The sequence below is a fragment of the Neopsephotus bourkii genome, unplaced genomic scaffold (genome assembly GCF_033783945.1).
Source record: "Neopsephotus bourkii isolate Nb327-2 ecotype Australia unplaced genomic scaffold, CSIRO-AGI_Nbou_v1 NB_1663, whole genome shotgun sequence".
Classification (NCBI taxonomy): Eukaryota; Metazoa; Chordata; class Aves; order Psittaciformes; family Psittacidae; genus Neopsephotus; species Neopsephotus bourkii.
Genome location: NW_026902137.1, coordinates 8,181,783 through 8,197,099, shown reverse-complemented (window position 1 = coordinate 8,197,099; position 15,317 = coordinate 8,181,783). Strand labels below are relative to the sequence as shown.

Below are 15,317 nucleotides of genomic sequence, written 5' to 3'. Positions count from 1 at the left end.
AGAGGAGGGAGCGACTGCTCCTTGTGAGATTGCTCAGTGCCATGAAGCTCCGTCTCGGAGGTGCTCGGAAGGGCTTGGACTTGCCAAGTAGCCTCTGATTTATTCCTTCTGATAATTGCAAGCTCCACATTTCAGCACAGACACAGATTTTAAGGCCCTGAGGTGCCTAAAAGCACATTTGCCTCTGAAACACAGAGATTTGAAAGCATAAAAACCTGCTTGGGTAAATAAGGATGTCTAGGGTAAAGCTGAAGAAGGACCTTAACCAGGGTCAGACCAGGTTCCCAGAAGTATGGGGCAAGATACAGCATGAGCCATTCCCTCTGTTGTTCAGTGTTGCTACTGGATTGCTCAGCAGTGAATCGTAAGGTGTCCTAGAGCAGCTATTTGCTCCAAATACTACCTGTAAGGTGCCTCACCTTCCAGCCTTGCCCCTGGGCTGCTGCTGTTACCCCACACCTTGCTGAGAGTAAAATGTCAAGTCCTAGAGTGAGAAAACAGGGTTTTTTTTGCCATCATTTTCACATCTGTCTGTATAGAAAGCACCTTGGGCAGTGAACATTGGGCCAGTGCCTGGTCCCATGTCCATGTAATGCAGAGGTCTCCCATTTTAAGTGGAACTAGAGCAAAAAAGGCCTGATTAGGCTCAGATAAGCTAAAGCAAAAGCAACTTTTTATAATGACAGCCTGTAATCACCACAGGGCTGCTTATAGCAACTCACTAATCTGGATTGATCAGCGTGGTAACATTCATCTCCTCTTTGTTTCAGCATGGTTTTGAGCATCAGTCCAGCCTCTGCCTGCCACAGTAATTGTCTTTTAGCACTCTCACAGATTGCTTTTCCCTGGAGCCAAGTCCTGGTATTTTTTCATTACCACAGTAGGGAACCAAGGCTCAGAGACAGGGAATGGCACTGACTCCACTGATTTCTGCTGTTGTTTTTCATTTGTTCCAAACCAAAGGCTTGTTAGTGACTATTCCTAGCTGAGAACCTGTACAAAGCCAATCACGACGGCATCTATGGCTTCCCAGCAGTTCAGGAAGCAACACTACTGACAGCTCTCTCGTGTTGGTCCGAACAGACCTGTGTCTTGTGTCTTGTTCCAGCTGCTGCTCTGTTTGGCTTCCTTATTGCAGCTGCATTTTAAGTGTGCTCCAAACCAAACTGACACCTATTTTCTACAGTGCTTAGAGTTCTGATTTGCTCCATGATTTTGCATTCATTCTTTGGTTTAAAAAAGCAAAGGAGAAGCAAAGTAACCAGCAGCAGTCTTAGTAAGCAGCTTCCTTCTGCCTCATTCTTGGGCTGAAATCCTGGGAATGGAGTGAATATTTGCTCTTGTTCTCTCTGGGTTTCCTGGCCTTGTACCCCCATTAATATTCCTTTCTACACCAGGCACGGGCATTTTATCAGCTTTTGGAAATCATCAGGGAATATGCATATAGGACAAGGGACAAAGGTAAAAGAGTGAAATCTGGGTAAGGGTTTCATCTCGGTGTACCTTTATGATTCCAATTTAATTTATAACTTAGTATTGGCCAATGGACCAGATGGACCATGTGTGTTGTTACATCTTTCAGCTGCAGCAGACAGGATGACCTCAGGGGACCCTCTTCAACAAGGACCAAAATAACTTATTTCTTCCAATGTCACCGGTACCACAAAGCGAATCTGTAACTGTATTTGGGACAATGTGCGTCTGATATGTCACCCAGCAGCCTCAGCTGCAGGTTCCTGCTCTGCGTGTGCAGGGGATGGATTTGGGTTCTCACGCACCAATTTCCAGTGTAGCTGTAATCACTGCAGGGGTAACACGGATACCACAGCACCTTTGCAGCTGCACAGACTGCGGCATCCCAGAAGCCCATCAGACCAGCCTACACAGCTGTGACCAGCACAGCATAAACTTGTGCATTCTGCGCTGCCTAATCACAATGTGCTCATCCCCTGTAATTCCCGCTCAATAGTCCCAGTTCTATGGCTGCCAGGTTGTACCAAGAACCAAAGCTCCTGGGAAATCCTGCTGCTTTCAAATACACAAAGATAATTCTCGAGTTGGAGGCAAATGCAGGTCATATTACTTCAGCTGCACTTGGCATATGCTTCCCAGCCTAGAGATGCAGCTAGGGATCACTGGAGCACTCAGCAGACCATCCAGAGTTGATCCTAGCAGGCTGAATGCTTACAGGAATGAGTGCCTGGGAAGAGGAATACACACTGCTTCCATGCAGGTTTTATAGCAACGCACAAACCACACGAACATCCCTCTGCCCTTGGGCATATTTTAAGATAGGACTAGAAGGATGTTGAACCCATTTAGGAATGTGAAGCCATTACTCCTCCCATATGGTTTATTGAGGATATCAGGTTTCAAAGCATGAGTAGCAGTGAGGCCCTTTATTCTTTCCAGCATGCAAAAGGCACAAGAAAGTCATCGTGATTCTGTGCAAAGTGTCCCTAAGAAAACACACAGCGAGGAAATGACAGGAAAAAGCTCCCAATGGAAGAGAAAGCCAAAGCGCCTTCAGGAAAGCGCTGAGGAGTTCTGAAAGTGGTGGTACTTCAGAGTCCAGATAGGCTCAGTCGGTGAAAGATGCTTTGCAAATCCGTGAGGGAAAACTCAAGAGGCAAAGCCAGAAGGCTTAAAACAACAATTTCCTTTGTGTGCTGACATTGAGGATGGAGTCAAAATGGGTTATCTCAGGAAAAAAGTGCGGCAGTTAAAGACGGACATTAAATTCCTTAAAAAAAAGTGCACAAACCCCAGACGTACAAAGTGGGTACATCCTAAGAGCAGCTCAATAAAAAACGTTCCTTTTGATGAGAAGAATCAAGAAAATGGACACTTGAAGAACACAAATCCACCTGGACTGTGACCAGCTACTGCGCCTGCTCCCAGGGGCGCCTCCGAGCGCATCATGACATCTCCTACAATAGAGTCCCTTCTACCTGCGTGTGTGAAATGTGGCCAGTGAACAAGTTGGCAACACAAACATATAGGGCTGAGTTTCCAAGTCCCACTGGTTAAGTTGGCTGCTGGGGACTTCCCGGGGTTCCCATCTCTCCCATTGGAACCAGCCGGCGCTGGAGGTGGCGTCGCTTTCCAGTGGACACGGCTGAGCCCGTGAGCCCCTGCACCTCTGCTGGAGTTGAATACTTAAACCTAAAAAAGGCATTTACAAGTTGACGCATTGTTTTGTTGTTGTTGTTGTCTTATTTCCTTGCAGTATACGTTTCTACTTCTAGACTATGGAATGTTACATTAAACAACATAATTATTCATTACCTTGCTTCAAATTTCATTACAGTTACTGAGGCTTCATCATAATTTGACACAGCACAGAGACACCAAACTAAACACCAAGCAGCCAGCACTAGATGTATTTTTTCTTTAAGTACCAATACGCAAAATATCCCATTCCCCCTAGAGATCCCATCAGGAAAGAGGCTCCGAAGAAGGAGGGAGGTTTCCGCTTGACCAGCCTGAAGGCATTGGGTACCACTGCAGAGAGGAGCGTGGTGTGTATATCTCCCAAAACTTTCCTGAAGGCGAAGCGTTTCTGTATCCTGTCGAAGAAGGACTGTAGGTTAGGTCTGCTGCCATCCTCCCAGTATTTCTTAGAGAGTCCCAGGAACTTGAGGCGATGCAGGGTGGCTCCTAACAAGACATCGGCCAAAGTAAAGACGCATCCACAGAGCCAAAGTTCACATTTCTGCCCTGGAGAGACAAGCAAAGGGTCAGGTAAGTAGGGTAAAATGAAACCCTTGGGTAGGCACCTAAAGGCTTGCTCAGAAGATCCACAAAGGCAGGAGCATTTGCATTAGACCTGGTGTGCTCTGTCTCAGCTCTCCGACCTCTCAAAAGACTTCCACCTATGTGATGTATGATATGTGGGTCCAAAATATAGGAATACGACATGATAATTTGAAGCCCATGTGAAGATGCATGGCTCTGCTGCCTCCCTCCCAGGTTAAGAGCAGCAGGAGATGGAAAAGGGCCCCTGGCTCCCCCTTAAAGGAAGATGCAGTGCAGTGCCCCTTTCTGCTGTGTTAGTGCTCAGGAGGAGCAGCAGTGTTTGTCCTTGGCTGCACTGGGAGCTGTTTCAGGAGTGTCATGTTAACTTGCCCTATTTCAGGGATGTGAGAAATCCTTGGGAATTAAAACCACTTGCTGGCCCAGCCTGGCTGCTCTCCTTGTGCACTGTCAGGGAGGTCCTGCCTCCTCTGTCCCCTCTCCTGCTCCAGGACACCCAAACTGGCAGCATGTCTGTGCCAGGAGCCAGGTTTTTGGGGGAAGGCAGGGCTCGGTGCGAATGCTGGGTGTGAAGACAGACATCAAAGTGTTGACAGCCCCTGATAATGGGCAATCCTGGAAATAACCTCACCAGAGAGCCTCCAGAAATAAACCAAGCCGTTGTTAGGCTGGAAGAACTGGGCTCAAGCCAGGATAGTGTTAAGCACTTCTCTGATGCCCTTTCAATACCAAGCAGCAGGGCTGGGATGAAGATGAAGGAAGCTGCAGGTAAAGAAGAACAGCAGAAGGGGCACAAAACCTGACCCCATCCAGCCTCAGCCCCTGGCTTTACACCAAAGCCTTAATTTTGAGGCTCTCCCACTGTCCTGTGGCTGTTCTATCAGGGAAAGCACCTTTATTGCACCCCTGTGCAAGCACTGGTGCTGCAGGGCTGCCTGCAGGGCCAGGCCAGGGGAATTAGCAGTAATTAGCAGCCCTCATTTGTGTCACTTGGCAGCCTGCCTAATCCTGCTGGAGGCACTGCCCAAGTGCACAGATTGCCTCTGCCTAATTAGTCGATAAATGTTTTCAGTGACTCATGAATCGTAGGGGTGCTGCGGGACCCTGAGGATGCTTCAGCTCCCAGGTAAGTGTAGCAGGGCTGGGGTGGCTGCCTCCCTCCCAGGCACTGCTGTGGGTGAAGGAGTAAAGCACATGGTGAGGATGGTGACCTTGGGAGACAGCTGTGATCTGGTCCTATCCCTCCTGACTCTGGGCTTGCAGCCCCTGTTGAGGTCTGGACCTGGCTGTGGGTACCACAGCCCCTCACACCCCTTCCCAGCACCAAGGTAGGGCAGAAGCATGGGCAAAAGCAACTCCTTCCCCTTGCATCCCCAGCAGCCCCAGCCCAGACCACCCTGTCCCAGCCCAATGGGGTGCCTGTGGGAGGGGTTCGCCTTGTGCTCCTGCAGCATCTCTCACCCTCCTGCCCTGCCTGCATCTCTGCACACTGGATGGGAGGAGAGCTGCTGCACTGCAGCTCCTGGGATGCTGCCAAAGGGCTGGTGCTTGTGCCCGCTGCTGAGATCCTGACCTGGCCACAGCCACAGCGGGGGGAGTCTGAGGGCCCCAAGCAGAGGGCATGCAAAGGACCAAAGGCAGTCGTGTGCCTGGGTGCTGGTGGCAGCATCAGCCATTCCTCTGCTGCAGGCACTCAGGATGATCTCCAAGAGCACCTCATTAGGCTGAATTCTGCTGAGCGATCTCGGCTCTTAGTTAATGAGGGTGTTTGTTAAATGCAATTAGAGCAACACAGGGTGCTGCTGTGACTGCATCAGGGCTCTCAGCAAATCCCCAACCCAGTGCCTTGCAGGGCCTGACCTTGGCACCTCTGTGGGCCCTTTGGTGCGTTCCCAAGTGTGACGCACGGCTCCCGCAGCCCAGGGCAGCTCCAGGGCCATTCCCTGATGAACTGCCTCTGGGCTCCGCTCTGGACCTGGCTCCATGGCACTGGGGCTGGGGTTTTGAGCCCTGCAAGCAGCAGGGACAGGAGGGTGATGGCATCATCCCGGGGTGACAGTGGGACAAGCAGTGCCCAGCTGTGCCCATGCATCCCTGTCTGCCAGGGCAGCTCTCAGCAGGCACCCAGCAGCACGTATTTGATGTCGGGGGTGGCTGGTGCTGCTCCTCTCCTACCCGCTGGTGTTTGACGCAGGTCCTGTAAGGTTCCCACCCCTCCAGGGCCCCTCAAATTCCTGTCGGGTTTGCCTTCCCACACTCCACTGGGATGTGCTGCTGGTCCCAGCCCTGTGCTTCCAGCACTGTGCTCTCCTCAGTGCAATAGGGCCAGCCTGTTCCTCCCCAAACCAGCCAGAGCATCAGTCACTTGCTGGGGCGGAGGGGACCTGCCACCACCCTGCGATGACTTTGGGGCTCCCACGGAGCAATGTGAGGACAGGGTCCTGCTGTCCCCTGTGGCAAGTGGTGTGAGGGCTCCCTGAAGCAGCAGTGGTTTGCTGGAGGGCCCAGTAGAAGTCCTAGTGCCACTGGTGGTTGCCTCATGGAGCGCATTCATCAGTTCCTGGGGTTTCACCTCATCCTTGTGTGATAAAACACCCCGTAAATGCACTCCAGCGCTTACCTTGATATTCCAGTTTCCTCTTCTCCAACTCTGCCTCGATCTGATCTAGCACCATCCCCAGCTCACCAAGGATCTTCTTCAAGTAGTTCACATTGTCATGCTCCAGGATCTTGGCCTGGATGGAGAGCAGGGTTAGGATGGGTGATGGATGGATGGGCATGTGTCCCTGTGAACATGCAGGGACACGAGGCACCAGGTGCCTATGGCAGGTCCCCGCCCTGCAGCAGAGGTGTGTGTGGCTTTGACCCACTTACCATGAGCTTCTTCTGCTTGGAGAGGTAGGGCTCTGACAGCTGTGGCTCCTCTTCGTGGTCCAGCTTCATCAGCTCCGTGCTGGCGTTAGCTAAATGCCCTGGGGAGAGACAGACAGCAGGCGTGGGGGCTGTGTTTGGCAGGGGTGGGACAGACCTTGTGTCTGGTAGCAAAGCACCTCATCCTGCGTGCAAAATAGTGTTGTGGCACCAAGAAAAACACCCCCAAGAGCTAAAACGGGTGGAATTCATGTGGCTTGCTGCTGCCATATGGGTGGGTAATTGGGGCATCGCACATCCTCCCATCCGCTCCCAGCAGGACAGTGCTGGCTGTGGGCTATGGCAGGTTCCCCATCCCTGGCCATGATGAGTCCCAGCTCTGCAGGTTTTGGGGTGCAGGGTCAACTCTTCATTTCCTCTGCTGGATCACAGTAGAGCTGCTAGCAGATCTCTGCCTGTTTCTTAATGTTTTAAGAACATCCCTGAGCGCCCATAACCTGGTTCTTGCCTCTCCATCCCCAGGTCGATCCTTTGGGATGTCTGCGCTGGCTGCCCATGTGTAGGTGTGCGTGCAGAGCAGCACGGCATGGAGCTGCATGGAGGGGATGCTCTCTCCCAAATGAAGCTGTCCCACTGAGGCTCGGTGTCCAGGAATGCAATGTGGTAGCATAAAGCTCATTGCAAGCACAGGAATGATGCCCACTTTCCTCCCTCGCAGGGTACAGGGAGGGTGCAAAGAGCTTCATACAAGGGAGCTAACCCACAGAAAGGAGCAGAGACAATGGAAGAATAGAATACCAGATGTAGAGTTAACACCTTAAGGACAACATAAACTACCCAAAGCTGGGTTTATCTCTTTCCTGCCAGGGACCATCTGTCTCTTCCTCCTTGTTCCCTCCAACAAGGGCTTGGCTCTGCTGATGCTCACGCTTACTAAGGCTCCCAGCCAGTTTCCTGGGGCTGTAACTTGGAGGGAAATGTGGATATCACCCTGGTTTCATTCCCCTGTTCCCCTTGAGAGCCTGGCCCTCAGGTTTCCTTGGGAACACAGCTACTTAGTTTTGCCTTGTCCACTGCAATGGGGAAGCCAAGCTATTGCCTGGGTGTAGGGAATGTGCTGGAGAGGGAGGGCACCACCAGCACTGTGGCCATGAACCTGCCCCACAGCCCCTCCATTGAAGGGATTTGGGAAAAATGCCTCCAGCGAGGAGGTTTGGATGGAGAGATGTTGTTAAGGATTCCAGCAGAGTGCTCTGAGGTGATGTGAAGCCATCACAGCAGCACATTTTGAGGAGGGGATTGTCTCTGCATTCTGTATCTGCCCAAGGTCTAGGGGAGGAGGTGATGCTTGGTGACATGGAGAAAGCTGCCGATGCAGGGTGCCAGCAGAGGCAGGGCAGACCGTGAGATACAGCTCAGAAACAGCCTGCTTGTGTATGAGTGCATCCCATCCCAGAGGGACCCAAGCAGCTGAACAGAAGGACAGTCAGGGAGCGGGTGTTTGCTATGGGCAGTGCTTGGAGGAAGAGACGTGGGGCATGCTGGTGCCATCCTAAGAAGGTCACTTTTCTGACGACGGACTCTCTCCAGGAGCAATCCTCGCCATTGAGTTATATTAAGCGTCTTCAATGTTTTATGAGGGCTTGAAGGTCAGGTACACGGTCTTATGCCGATTCATCCACTATCTGCAACTCAATCTGGCTGTACCCTCCCACCTTTGGCATTAGAGCTGTTGGAGGGAGAGGGGATGTGCAGGAGAAGGAATGAATTCATACGCCCCAGAAAGAGCTGGGTGAGAAGTATGCATGGCCCATGGGAGGCCAGACACCCCCAGGGTTAAGAAGCCTCTACAGGGTGTCTGAAGCTCCTCAATTAGCTGTGGTTGGCCATTTCCCAGCTCTGTTCCTGTGTGCATTGGTGGGAAGGGGAGATGAGCATGAGCAGGGTGGCTGGCTGGGCTGAAGGAGCCATCCCACTGGCACCAGCCCCGGGCAGCCCCGCTGGAGAGACGACTTACTGCGGATCTCAGTGGTGGCGTACTTTGGGATCATGGAGTCGGTGGTGAGCTCGGGGTGCAGGATGCAGCCGTGTGTGTAGGCATCCATGGGGAGCGAGTCCAGCAGCTCCCGGTACTGCAGCACCCGCGAGTGCAGGAGGCTGCCCGGCTCTGGGATCAGCTGCGTGACGTTTTCTGCGGGAGCAAAGGGAAAGCTGTTAGCGGGACCGGGGGGCTCAGACACTCGTTAGTGGTTCATTAGCCTGTGCTGGACAGCGGGGTGCACTCCTGCGGAGCTGCATCCAAGCAGGGCCGGCTGCAGTGGTTCAGTAACTCAAAACAGCGCCCCGTGTTCTGCCCTCTTCTTGCTGCCCATCCTGGCCAGGAGCACGTCCAGCCCATCTCCAGACATGGGAAACCTGCAGGACCGCAGGGAGGTGCATGCATGTTGTTACCCAGCCCTTGTGTCATCAGGAGCTCAGTGTAGCGTGCCTTTCACCTCTGCATCCCCTGAACTGTACACTGTGGTTTCACATCTTTTAGACAGGGAACAAAATGTTCCTGATCTGAGGAAAAGAGCTAAAACATGGGGGGGGGGGGTCTGAGTTTGGGATCTCCTGACTTTGTTACACCAGTGGTGATGAGGTTCCTAATTCTCCTGGGCTTCCTTGAAAGTCCCATTCAAAACAGGTAATCGGGGAGTAAATGACCAACGAAGGAGCCCAGGACACCCTCCCTCTGTATTCAGCAGGAGCATCCCTCACCCCAGCCAGCTCTGCTCTTCCTCACCTTGTTGGGTTTAATTCATTTTCTATGGATGGCAGTTTGCATCGTGATCTTTTTATTACACTTTCAGCTCAAAATACATGGAGGATGACACCACAAGGAGTGAAATGTTGCTCGTGTCTCCCCCAAGAATATCAGGTCCTCTTTTTTTTATGGGATCATAAATGTTTATGGCGTTTGCAGATAGCAGTTAATAGGGAGTGAGTTTTACCACCTGGACTCAGTAAAGCTGTTTGCCCACATGCTGTCCACAGTGCAGGGCTCACTGTGTGCCAGTGTCTTGGACCAAGTTAAGGTGCATCAGCAGAAGGACTTTGGCTGATGTGGCCAACACGGCCCCTTAAATTAAGGGCCTCAAATGACAGTTCTGTTCGCTGCCTGGACTCCGGCTCTCCAAGCAGGGATTTTCCATCTGAGAAATGGCTGAATGAACTGATAACACCCAACCTACAGCCTGTGTGCTCCTTCCTCAGGGCTCCCGGCCAGTGCCTGACAGGCTGGAAACCAGCACACCCAGAGTGAGCGACCAGTGCAGCAGCCAGATGGAGCAACCACAATGAAATAGCGGTGTGCTGGCTATGGGCCCGCATCCTTCAGCATGTCCCAGGGAGGTTTCTCAGTGGATGGTGCTCACCCTGCCTTTGCATGCTGTGGCAGACCTGCACAAATGGGCTGCTGATGCATGTAGTCAGCAAGCAATGGGCTATGCAAAGGTGGGATGGGGGCTTGAGGTGCAGCCCTTGGAGAAGCTCCTGTGTTAGGATCTGAGATGTGGTGCCACCAGCCACCTCATCAGTTGTTTCTTGGCACTGCTGGGCAAAGCCCTAGTGAGAAGCATGCACAAAGATGGCTTATTGGCACTATTCGCTGCTTTGCTGGAGAAAGAAAAGCATTGCTCATCACACCACTCTTCACTGATAGCTGAACCTCAGCGTGTCTTACAGCTGGAAAAGCCCGTGCTCCCAGCCCAGGGGAAAATATAACTCAGCGAATACACTTCCTTATAAAGGCATTTTCAAGCTCTGCACGTTTCTGCAAGGTGGGTGATTCCTCCTCAGACCAACACTGCAGCATCCTGATACTGCTTTTGCCAGGCAGCCGCTGGGAGATGGCTCGGAGCAGAGCACACAGCAGGGAGTGTTCCAAGCACTCTTCCCTGGAGCTTCCCCTCTCTGTTTCTCAGTGAAAAGGTCAGAATTTGCCCCTGGCTGGCAAGTCTCAATGGCAGGAGTGTCCCAGCAACGGCAGCACTCAGTCCCCCTCCTGCTGGGGACAGCCTGTTGTCACATATGCTGGACCACCTGCCCTTCACACAGACCAAGTGAAGCCCATGGATTGATGCTCTACACCGCCCCTTATCCCAGGGGCTGCAGCCAGGTGGGAAAGGGGCTGCCATTCCCTGGGAGCCATCACCAGCATGGGCTGCTCCCAACTAATCCTATCCCCACTGCCCTGCCAGCAAGTGATGCTCCTGCCTCCATTGAGCATCAGCACCGTGGCGGGGCCGGGAGAGGACAGCAGCTGAGCTGGCAAGACGCCCTTGCTTCGAGAGCTATTTTGAGATGGTTTTGATGTTTCTGTTGCAAGGGGGATGAATGCTGGGGTGAACATTGTGATGGCACAGCCCAAGCTCCCTGCTCAGCTCTGTGGCCTCCTCAGCCTGACATCCGGCAGGTTTGGGGAAAGGAAGAGGAAGGGATGCGAGATGCTGGGGAGAAGCAAGCATCTTCAAGCACAGTCTCAGCATCCTCATGTGCCAGACTGAGCCAGCCGCTGACTGCAGCCCTGCTCCAGGGGGAATATGAGCTCCACTCTGTCAGCTGGCCCTTCCTTTGGGTTTGTGTCACATCATCCTCCCATGGTCCCCAGCACTGCTGACTTTGGTTCTAAAGAGGTGGTTTGTCTGAGGCACAGCAGCACCAGGGCTGCCAGGGTCCCCTGCCCACGGCCGGTGACACAGGGCTCATCCAGGAAGGAGAGAGGGGCAGCAGCACCCGGGTCAAACCCATCTTCTCTCAGCAGAGCCGTTTATGGTGTTTTTATACCATTACCTGAGGCCAAAGCACAAAGGTGGCCAAGCCCAGAAGTATTCCTATTCTCTGTGCCCCAGCTGTGGTTCTGGTGAAATGCCACCATGCACCATGGGGACAAGGAGAAATGGTCCAGTTTGGGAATGTGGCCTCTAAAGGAGAAAAAGGGGGGATCCAACTACACCTCCCCTGACCCTTTCAGCCCAAACAAGGGATGTTTGGGGATTTTTGATGGAAATCCTTCATTTTCATGGGAATACAGAAGTTTGAGGAAGGATGGTGGCTTCCTCCTCTTCTGGGGTTAAAGGTGAAACTTTAAAGGAAAAAGTGGATGTATTTGATGAACAGCATCTGGATTAGACCCAAGTTTTCCCTGAGATGCAGCCCCCCCCTCCTTACCTCCCGTGAAGTTCTTCTCCATGTAGTCAATGATCTGGTTGTAATCGCTGATGATGTTGTCCCTGTGGATGATGACGGGCACCTCCTCCCCCAGGTTGAGCCGCATGAACCAGGGCTCCTTGTGCTCCATCAGGGGCATGCTGACGTCCCGCTCCTCGCAGGGCAGCCCCTTCTCTGCAATGACCAACCGCACCTGGGGCAAGAGGCGAGGGAGAAAGGGCTCAGCCCCACACACTGAGCTGGTCCCCAGAGCCCTCAGAGCAAACCAGCCCCACCATCACCCCATCGCATCTCCCTGGTCCTCCACTACTGCTTCAGCACAGTGATGTGCCAGGACACAGGCTCATCCTGCCAGAAACCAAGCAAAATCCAGGCAGTTGAGCAAGGATTTGCATTCTCAGCAAACAGGGGAGACCCAAACCCACTCTTGATTTGTGGGATAATGGACCATCCTCCTCCTGGTCACTGGTGGCTTCTGCAACAGGAGGAAGGGATGGAAAGCCCAAACCTTGGCAGTGGGAGGAGGGAAGTGGCAGGTCCCCAGCTGGGGGTAATCAGTGATGTTGATGTGGGTCTCAATATAACCTGCACCCACCCAAGGAGGAAGTAGAGGTTGTAGTAATGTTATGCTTTTTACTTCCATCCAGTGAGTTGTACAGCCTGACTGACTGCAGGAGGCCTGGATGCTAACTCAGGTATGTTCTGCTCTTGGGGATAGGCTCTGGCTTTACCAGGCATGTTTTGAGCAGGGGAAAGGGTCTGTTTTGTGGAGGGTTTTAAGGAGCCCCTGTGATCTTACACAGCATCCTTTGTCTTCCACACTACTGCTGGCCTGAGAGCATCACCCATCATCTTTGCATCTCTTGTACCAAACCTGCTGCCTTCCCCTGCTGTGGCCCAGTCCAGTCCCAGCCCAGCAAGCAGCACTGCTGGGATGCCCCCATCCACCTCACAGTGGGAAAGCTGAGTCCAGCAGTGTGGAGGGGCAGGAGTGGAGCTGGTTGTGGGCCATTGTTCCCATCCCTATCACCTACGTCCAGCCCTCAGGGCTGATCCTGATTTGCTCTGTGCTTGAGATGGTTTTGAATAAGCACTAAGGGATGGCATTTTAGGCTTCTGGGTTATAAAAAACTGACTGTTATGAACTAAGTGTGTCAAGCACTCAAAAAAGAACCCTGCTTGGGGGATGTGAGACAGCCATGATTTACAGAACCACTGAATGAGGGGAAAAGCGCTTGCTTTCCTCCAACTAGCAGCAGCTAAAAATACAACTGAGCAAATATAAGGATTTCTATGAGTACTTCAGAGCTCCTGGGGAATTAAGTCATTAAGTATTTACAGGACTGGCAAATGAACCTTTAATTTTCAAGTCAAACAGTAAAAGCCTGGGTCCCTCAACTGCAACTTGCTCTCAGCCTTTTCACCACAGCTGATTTATAAACCCCAGCCAGGACCAGGTGGGACATCCAGCCCCAAGCTCCCTGTGTGTTTCCCTGTTCAGCTATCAAGAGCTGAGGCTGAATGCCTGGCATGAGGCAGTGCTCCTGGCATAACCCTGGTGTCTGTGAGCAAAGGGAGCCCCTGCCAGTGCTCCCATGATGAGGGCTCCCAGCCATGGGTGATGGACCCTGCCTGTACCCCAACAGCACTGCCATGGCTGCAGTAAGGCATCTTGTGTAAAAAGCCAGTGCTGGACATAAAACTCGATAAATCCCTTTGCAGACAAGGCCAGATCCTGATAGGGAGCTCAGGATCCATCCCACAAAGAGCCCAGTGCCCCTGAGCATGGCTCTGAGCAGCTCATGGGGAAGAGCAGGAAAACCTTCCCCTGCAGCCTGTCCTGAGCAGAACTCTGGGGTCCTGTGCATCTCCCACCCTGCACTGTTCATCCCAGCAGCTTGTGCTCATCCACCTCCCAGCAAACGCTCTTTCCTTGCAAGTGACCTCAAAAGCAAAGCCTGGAGCGGTGCTGGAGCTGCCATAGCAGCAGGTGCTGTGGGTCCGGTTGTGCTGAGCCCCATTCCCACAGAAGGGAGGCTGGTTGTAGGAAGCCCCACACAAGAAGTGCTTTATCTGCTGCCTCCCTGCTGCCGGCAGCCAAAAGAGCAAGACACAGAACAGCAGCAAGCCCAGCGTGAGGCAGGGAGCCGGGCTAGAGCATCCCTCGCTGGTGCGGACCAGAAGCCCATTAGTCACCCAGTGCTGGCAGCCGTGAAGCCGACCATGTGCAGCCACCCTGCTGCATTGGGCGTCCTCCCTGTTCTTTGTGCCTGCAAGTAGGAATCTGTGCCTGCAAGTAGGGGCACCTCTGCCCAGGGTTGTGGGGCTTGAGGGGGGCCTTACATAGGGGGAACTTTGTGTTTTCCCACCCCTCCCAATAGCCCATTCCCCATATAATCTTAATGGCATGGGAACGATGGGGGTTTTGGGCTGGGAGGAGAAGGCAGGGTTTGCTACACAGCTGCTGTGCTGCAAAATGAGCATTTACTATTGCCTGGAAAATGTGATTCTTCACTGGGGTGCGCCCGGAATTCCCAGGACGCTGCTGCAGTGACAGGGGTAAATCACTGCTGCGTGCCAGGATCTGCTCCCTGGAAGGTGCCTGGCTCGGGGGCTGCCTCTCCCAGCGGCAGGAGGTGGGAGCAGGGTGGTCCCAGGCCCAGCTCAGCCTTTGTCTTGTGTTCCTGGCCACGCCAGAGCGGGGCTGTGGGCGAGCACAAAGCCAGGCGGCTCCCGGTGCAAGCCCCGATCCCAAAGCAAAAGCAGGATTTGGCTGAGCCCCCCCATCCCATCCCTCCCCTCCCCAGGCAGATGCTGTTAAAGCGCAGAACCACGGGTACAAAAGAGCTCTCGGCCACACGCTGCTGCCCAAGCCAGCCTTGGGGATTAATCCCTTGCTCTCCCTGCTACTGCATCCATCCTCCTGAGGCAAGGGGATGTCGTGGGGACCAGAGACGATTCTTCCCCGGGAACCCGCGGCCGGGTGATGGTTATTATTACCTTCTGCGAGCTGAAGGACTGGGTCCAGTGGTACAGAACCAGCCTGTCCTGGGACTTGAGAGCAGGGTCGGTCGAGTCCTGGTTTTCCTCCCCTTCCGTGGATTTCCCCGCGTCGTTCTCCAGCGCCGAGATGGGCCACCAGCTGCAGTTGGTGGGAGTAACATTATTGGGAGTCGCCATGACAGCCTGCGAGCAGCGGGGAGAGGGACGGGGAGCGAGCGCCGCTAGCCCAGCATCACATGGGCTCCCGCCAGCAGCATCACTCCCGGGGCAGCTCCATCTCCCCGGCTGGGGTGGGCAGCGGTGGGTCGGGGCTCACAGAGGAGGAGGAGGATGGTGATGGCAGCGGTGCGGGGCGTGAAATCCCAGCCTGTCCCCGCTCCTGGCGGGGCTCCCACGGCGGCGTGCGGGCATCGCTTGGATAGGCGAGTCAGCAGCCGAGGCTCCTGCTGCCTCCCTGCCTGCCTGCCTGCCTGCCT

The 15,317-nt window shown here is 53.5% G+C and overlaps 1 protein-coding gene across 1 annotated transcript; it reads right to left on the bottom strand.

Moving 5' to 3' along the window:
* Positions 1-3,368: 3,368 nt before the first annotated feature.
* On the bottom strand, positions 3,369-15,317 carry GDAP1L1 (ganglioside induced differentiation associated protein 1 like 1). Its single transcript, XM_061375353.1, has 6 exons — positions 14,839-15,317; positions 11,839-12,031; positions 8,645-8,818; positions 6,631-6,728; positions 6,377-6,491; positions 3,369-3,720 (listed from the first exon to the last, which is right to left on the bottom strand). Exons 1-6 carry the CDS (start codon positions 15,016-15,018, stop codon positions 3,377-3,379), a joined length of 1,104 nt encoding a protein of 367 aa, XP_061231337.1. The 5' UTR covers positions 15,019-15,317; the 3' UTR covers positions 3,369-3,376.